This window comes from Zingiber officinale, chromosome 5A, assembly GCF_018446385.1.
Source record: "Zingiber officinale cultivar Zhangliang chromosome 5A, Zo_v1.1, whole genome shotgun sequence".
NCBI classification, from domain to species: Eukaryota; Viridiplantae; Streptophyta; class Magnoliopsida; order Zingiberales; family Zingiberaceae; genus Zingiber; species Zingiber officinale.
Genome location: NC_055994.1, coordinates 79,166,907 through 79,173,631, shown reverse-complemented (window position 1 = coordinate 79,173,631; position 6,725 = coordinate 79,166,907). Strand labels below are relative to the sequence as shown.

Here is a 6,725-nt window from a genome sequence, read left to right as displayed (position 1 = left end):
TTTTTCGCCTACGTCTCGTGAAACTTTGAGACGCCCTGTTCATCGCATTCATCATGTCAAGCTCAAATTCAGCCAGTTTAACTTCTTCAGTTCTTATGTATTATCTTGGGTACAGATGCATGCTCTTGTTTAGTTCTCAAAGTCAACTCATAATATTTTTCTTGATTTTAAGAGAAATTAAGTTAATACTCTGACAAGGTCAATTATTTTCGACAAGCTGCAATATCTGCCTAAAGTCAACAACATGACTTTATTAAAATGTACCTGTAAAAACAGAGGTGCCTGTTAATCGACCAAAATTTTTCTATAACTAATCTAGATTTATAATTTATTTTTTTTAGCAATTTATTAAAATGTACATTTAAAGTTTTGTATTAATCGAATGTAATACATAATTTTTATATTTATTAAAGCGTATATTGATTTTTTTTATTCCATTTTTTAATAGTGTATTTATTTTGTAGTTAAGGCTCAAAATTATATTATGTTGATAGTGTTTATAGTTACTATATAAATAATAAATTTAAAAATATACGATAAACACTAGAGTATCAACCACAAAGTGACAAAACAGAGTCTGAAGCAGGGGAAGACAGCGAACTAATTACTGTAACCGGCGGTGACCGGACTCCTGGCGGTGTAGGACAGAAACGGGCTCCGCATGGGCGAGCGCGGTGTGGGCACCTCCGACAGCCGTCGGCCGTCCGCGTCGTAGTAGATGACCCCGGGGAAGTCCAGCGGCTTGCACTTCTCGCCCATCAGAATCGTCCTCCGCCACACGCCTCCGTCCTCTTCGGCTCCGGATTCGTCGTCGGAGTAGCTCCAATTCCACCACTCCCTCTTCTCGCGGGTGCGGCGGCGACGGCCGGAGCGGGAGACGACGTCGCGCTGGCGGACAGAGAGTCTCCTCGCTGCACGCAACACGAGGCTGGCGACGACGTCGAGGAGCCGGATACGCATCGCTGCCGCTATGCCAGTGCTCGGTGCTCCGGCGGTGGTGCAAGTGGTGGCTTGCCTGTTGCACGGTTTTATAGAAGCGAAGAGGAAGACGAGCGACGGAGAAATTGAGGAGCGGTTCAGAAATTGAACCGGGTTTATTCGACCGGAGAAGTCGGTTCAAAGAACCAAGAAACGAAAAAAATCTCAAGGGTTGTTTTCAGTTAGATAAAGACAAAAAAAAAAACAAAGGAGAGACTTCTTCAAAGGGCTATTTTGCAAACCTATGGAATTGTTAATCAACTAAAATGTCCTAGCTACACCTTCCCTCTCAGTATATAAATTTTAAATGAAATGAATATTTTAAAAAAGAACTTTTAAATATATATATATATATATATATATATATATAATGTGTTTCATAGGTAAATAAAAAAAATGATAAATAAAAAGATGATGAATTGAACTTGTCTTTCTTTATAAAAATTGTCAAAAAAATAATTGATGAATGAATTAATGGTCCATATTCTATAAGATGGAGCATAATCACTTACCCTCTCTATTCACAAAGTTTGTTGGCGAGCGAGAGTTGAGAGGGTCATTAATTACGTTGTCAAATTTATTTTGACAAGTGACACTTAGAAAATTGAACAATGTCCTTAAATATTTTGACGTGGCAATTTGTTAATCTTGACTTTAATTGTGGTTTAACTAACCTCAACAAGCAAATCAACCATTATCCTACCTAGATGATGGCAGAGAAAGAGTGTAACCCATTTCGTGTGATCGCTTGCAAGATATTTCTTTATTTATGAAAACTAAATTTTATATATACAAACACACGTACGTACCTGTGCGCGACTGAGGCACTTGCAATATACGCAGGTGCCTTAATTATAAAATTAGATTATTTTATTTTATTTTTATTGAGGCACCTTAGTATATGTACAAATTCTTTTTTTATTATTATTTTCTTTTAGTTCTAGGGTTAATAGGGTTAAGTTAATTTAATTTTACTTTAAAAATTTAAAGGTTGAGTTATAGTGTTCAAGTTAAAAAAATAAATAAAATGAAAAAAAAAAAATTAGATGCTCATAAAGTATAGTATATAATATTTAGGATGCGAAATTTTTATTTTATTTTTTTTATTTTATCTTTAAGATTTAGAATTTGAGGTATAGGATTCAGTGTTTAGAATATAATATTTAAGGTGTGTAATTTTTTTTTACGGTTTAGAATTTAAAATTTTATGTATAATATTTAAGGTGGTAGGATTTAAGGAATCTAGAATTTTAAATAAGTTACGTTAAACTAAAGCTCGAGACACTTGGATCAATTCCAGACGCCTCTAGCACTTGCTGTGCATGGCCGTCGACGTTTATATATATATATATATATATAATGTCAAATTTTTTGTTTGAAAATTTTTATGGATTTAATACTATAACTCAACCCTTAAACTATAAAGGTAAAATTTTATTGGCATATGTCCCTCTCTTTATATATATATATATATATATATATATATATATAGCAGTTGTGACTGACACTCACAATCAACGAAATGTGGATTTATTTTATTTTAAATTTTCGATTACGTCAATAGAAAATAATCTGCTAACTCCCCTCCCCTCCATGTCTCGCTAGGCGCCCTATGTTAGGGGCCCACGTGCTCTCCCACGCTAGGAGCATGACTACGTGGATGCCCCATGTACTCGGATCACTTCCGAGGTGCCCCATGTACACTTAGACGCCCAACGTGGATACCTTACAAATGCCTAAGTACTACTAGGGTGCCCAACATAACAAACACCTAGATATATATAGAGAGAGAGGGGAGGTGTTATGTTTGATGCCCCATGTGTGCCTACGCTGACCACTTGAGCGCAGTCGGACATCCAGATCACTTCCAGGTGTCCACATGCACTCAGACACGAGATGAGATCCTCTGTCTCGAAAATGGCGTGTCTCGTGTTCCCTCGTCGATCGGACGAACTAAATCACATCTCTAAGATACAATGTACATCACAAGAATATCATAGCTGTCCAATCGACAAGGGGACACACGAACATGTCATTTTTAGGACAAAGGATCTCATCTCCTCAGGCACCCAGCGTTACCGGCTAAAAAATAATAAACAGAACTTGGTTTTAGTACACACTTGTGATCATATTTTCAAGAACCTCCACGTAATTTTTGATCCAGTGAAGAAAAAATTGAGAAAACTGAAGAGAACACGTTTATATTTGTCTTGTGGAAGAATATTTATGATTAATATTTGAAAATGTAAAATAAATATAATATATTAAAAAATAGTTAAGTTGTATTCTCTAAGATGGTTTGAGTAGACTTGCCCTCTCAACTTAGTCTCCAATTAAAACTAATTCGGTCTTCCATTCAAACTCATAACATGAAAAATGTTTTAAATCATTTTAATTTGGATCAATGCACCAACAAGAATACCTTCTTGCCCTTGATTGTATTTCAAATTGGGAAATATTTCCTACCAAAACCTTGTACTTAGCTAATTAAGTATCAAATATTAATTAGACAGATTGATGATCTTTCCATCAAGTAAATGATAGCTTATGCACATGGAGAACTAACTTGGTTCAAAATTTTGCCGTGGGTCTCAAGCAAGCAGCAAATGACGAACGCAAGGCGAGGGCAAAATGAAGAGGAAGAGTAACTAAAAATCCTTGGGCCTTAAGAATCAATAATATTAGTAGTCAACAAACGGCAATTCACAAGTAATCGGCATTAGTTTCGCTGGAAAACTAAAAAGCTAATGTCACTTGTTCACTAGATCCAGAGATCATAGAATGTTGGGTTACCTTCTTCATTAGTGTCCATAAATAATAATGACAAAATTAATCAACAAGAACTTGTATTAAATCATTAACTGTGGAACATTTAAACTTTAACAGCTAGAGCTTATGCACTACATATCTCCACCTTAGGCCTTTCTCAGTTACAACAATTTGAGGAACGCTACAAAGATGCAATTATTTCAAATTTACACATTGCCTGGGGAAGCTAATGGCTTAACAAGTGCAGCTGGGAGCAAGTCCAAGAGGCTGATAAAGCGATCGAGATGATGGTGGACAAATGAACTAAAAGATCTAGACTGGTTACTCTTCGGAGTTTACTATTGCATATTTAGAGACAAATCTTGAATTATGTACTTTAAAATAAGATATAACCACACTTATCGAAATGGACATATACCTCATGATGGAGGATCATGAGGTCATTTGTGGCAAATTTGACTATGTGGATTTTGTATCTCTTATAACTTAAAGGGCTCTGCCGCTACCAACGTGATTTCTTCAAACTAAAGACGAAACTTGTGTTGGAGGTCTTGCATGTGATGTCTCACAACTTGAATGGTGTGTTCAGTCCTGATATTTGGCTGTCACTCAAAGCTTTTATCACTTTTCGTCGCCACATGGACGTTTCTGGATCAAATTTAAGTTCCCAAGTTGGCCAGTAGTGAAGATCCTGCTTCAATGTCAGCACATGTGGTTTCCCATTCAAATGTACTGTCCTCACTCTCACAAATTCTCCATGCTCCAGACTCTGTGTTTTTGAAATATATATATATATATATATATATAATCAATCTTATACATTAACTCATCAAACAAAAAGCAGAGATGGGCACGATAAGGCGTACCTTTACCACTTCTAGAAAAGCTTCAAAGTCTGGTGTTGGTTTCCCATTCACCTCGACTATCCATTGCAGGGCATAAAGACCATATCTATGAACTGGACTTCCATGGCACCTTCTGGACAAAGAAAACAAAAACCAAAGTGCAGAAGCGTAAAATTTTTTGTGAAAAATCTAGGTGCCAGAAGAGAGTGGAATGTTCATGCAAATAACAGTTAAAGATCTCTGAGCACAAGAAAATGGTTGCACTTCTGAGGGATTGCTCATCCCAACCCTTAGCAGGGATGTGCTACCAAAACATTTTCCATAAAAACAGAATATTGTTTCAAGAACAACAAATGCATCCTCACTATTATCTTCAACTAATTAAGCATAAAAATTAAATATGCGAGTTGGTATCATGGTGGCAAGAGCACATGAACCACAAGTATCCTCCATTATTATTGGCATTACAAAAGCTCAGAAATACCCCATTTTTACACTTAAAATCATAAGACTTACTTTTCTCTTAAAAATAAATAATTTATTATTTCTCCTAAGGAATTTAGTTAAAGTCACACAGTCATGGATAGCTGATAAGCGACATGAAGTTTAGTTAATGTTTTACACGAAACCCAAAGGGAGATGAGAACAAAATAACTATAAATTAATTCCTATGATAGATCACATAATTTCATTACCTATCGACCAGCTAAATGTCATCCTGTCGCATAAGTATAAACCGTAAGCAAGAATCGAGTAGCTGAAAAAGTGCTGGTTTCTTACCTTGCTACATATACACCATGCCCTTCTTCAGGAAGAAAACCAAGCGCACGAACTGCTGAATGTGGATCCTGAATTACACATCCACACCAATTCACCATGCGAGTTGTTCCACTGCCATCCCTTATGTCAGTTCGGACAACAATCTCTCTTTCTTGACCCTGTATCAATAGAAACATAAACATCAAGTTTTCCTCAAGATATTCTGAATCAAATAACTGTCTACCTGACATAAAATAGTCATTTTAAGTTCTCCAGCATTGTTGTCACTTTTGTCTAGCTCCCTGCAAGCATTTTCTATGTCAAGAAAGCATGTGATTGGTTCTTTATTGATTGCTAGAATCATGTCCCCTTGCTCTAGCAGGCCTTCAGCCTTTGATCCTGCTAAAGAACCTTTTACACGTAGGACCTGCCTTCTAATAGGATCCTTTTTGGCAAGGGCCTGAAACAATAGAAACACAAACTACGGAATTAAGTCAAAGTTGTGCCCTTAGATACAAGATTGACAATTGTAACTTCTGAACTGAATAAAACTATCGTCCGGAACATAAAATTTAATAAACATGTTTATTAGATTTATAGGCAAGTTAACACAGACACATTATACTCTATTACCAGCCTTCAACCTAAGCTGTAAATATGAAGAATTGAAGGTATTTTTGCAAGGTTGCCTTGCTCCCCTACCAAGGATTGCAAGCATATTTACAATGTTACAACAAATACAAAGTTCTAAGTTTTAGTCTTATTCAGTGCTTACAGTGCAGTGTAATAATAATAAAAAAAAATACTATCATATCACTGAGGTTACAGCATACTGGATATAAGTGCTCCCCTATCACAGAGGTTACAGTACTCCCCTATGTAAATTTGAATGGAATTATCACTTAACGTTCTAGATAGTATATAAAAACTCAGTTAATTTATTTATTAAAGCCTAGATATAAGTTAATATTGTCATATAATTAGATACTGCTCACAATGCATGCCATTTTATAGATTATAACATACATGCTTAACACATGTTGCTAAAATGTATAGTTTAAAGAAGAAATGAAAACCGTTGAAGCCTTATTAACTTATAGAATTAGATTACTGCCAAACAATATATACTTGGTAAATGTAACAACATCAACAAGAGTATAGAAGACATAAAAATGTGGAGAAGGATGTGCAGAACTAAGAGAAATAAAATAATCATTACCTGCAAGCTCTTAGAGGTATACTTGAGTCAATAAAATAAGAAAAATAGGTTATTTTCAAAGATGATTCTGGAGATAATTTAGTTAAACAAGTTGAGTTCATTTATTGAAGATATGATGGATTAAAAATAAATAAATGACACCCAAAAATGAACAG

General features: G+C 35.5%; 2 protein-coding genes across 4 annotated transcripts in view; both read right to left on the bottom strand.

Moving 5' to 3' along the window:
- Positions 1-515: 515 nt before the first annotated feature.
- LOC121982934 lies at positions 516-995 on the bottom strand. Its single transcript, XM_042535935.1, has one exon. It carries the CDS (start codon positions 958-960, stop codon positions 601-603), a length of 360 nt encoding a protein of 119 aa, XP_042391869.1. The 5' UTR covers positions 961-995; the 3' UTR covers positions 516-600.
- A 2,798-nt stretch (positions 996-3,793) lies between these two features.
- LOC121980689 (protease Do-like 7) overlaps positions 3,794-6,725 on the bottom strand; it is a 32,091-nt gene continuing 29,159 nt past the window's right edge. For all 3 annotated transcript variants that reach the window (XM_042532849.1, XM_042532850.1, XM_042532851.1), the window contains 4 exons: positions 5,596-5,811; positions 5,373-5,530; positions 4,614-4,725; positions 3,794-4,516 (listed from right to left, as the gene is read on the bottom strand). In XM_042532849.1, the coding sequence (XP_042388783.1) occupies positions 4,313-4,516; positions 4,614-4,725; positions 5,373-5,530; positions 5,596-5,811 (690 nt within the window). In that variant the 3' untranslated portion in view covers positions 3,794-4,312. The remainder of the gene's footprint in view (positions 4,517-4,613; positions 4,726-5,372; positions 5,531-5,595; positions 5,812-6,725) is intronic.

Coding starts and splice junctions, on each gene's coding strand:
- LOC121982934 (XM_042535935.1), bottom strand. CDS start 960: ATGCGTATCCGGCTCCTCGACGTCGTCGCCAGCCTCGTGTTGCGTGCA.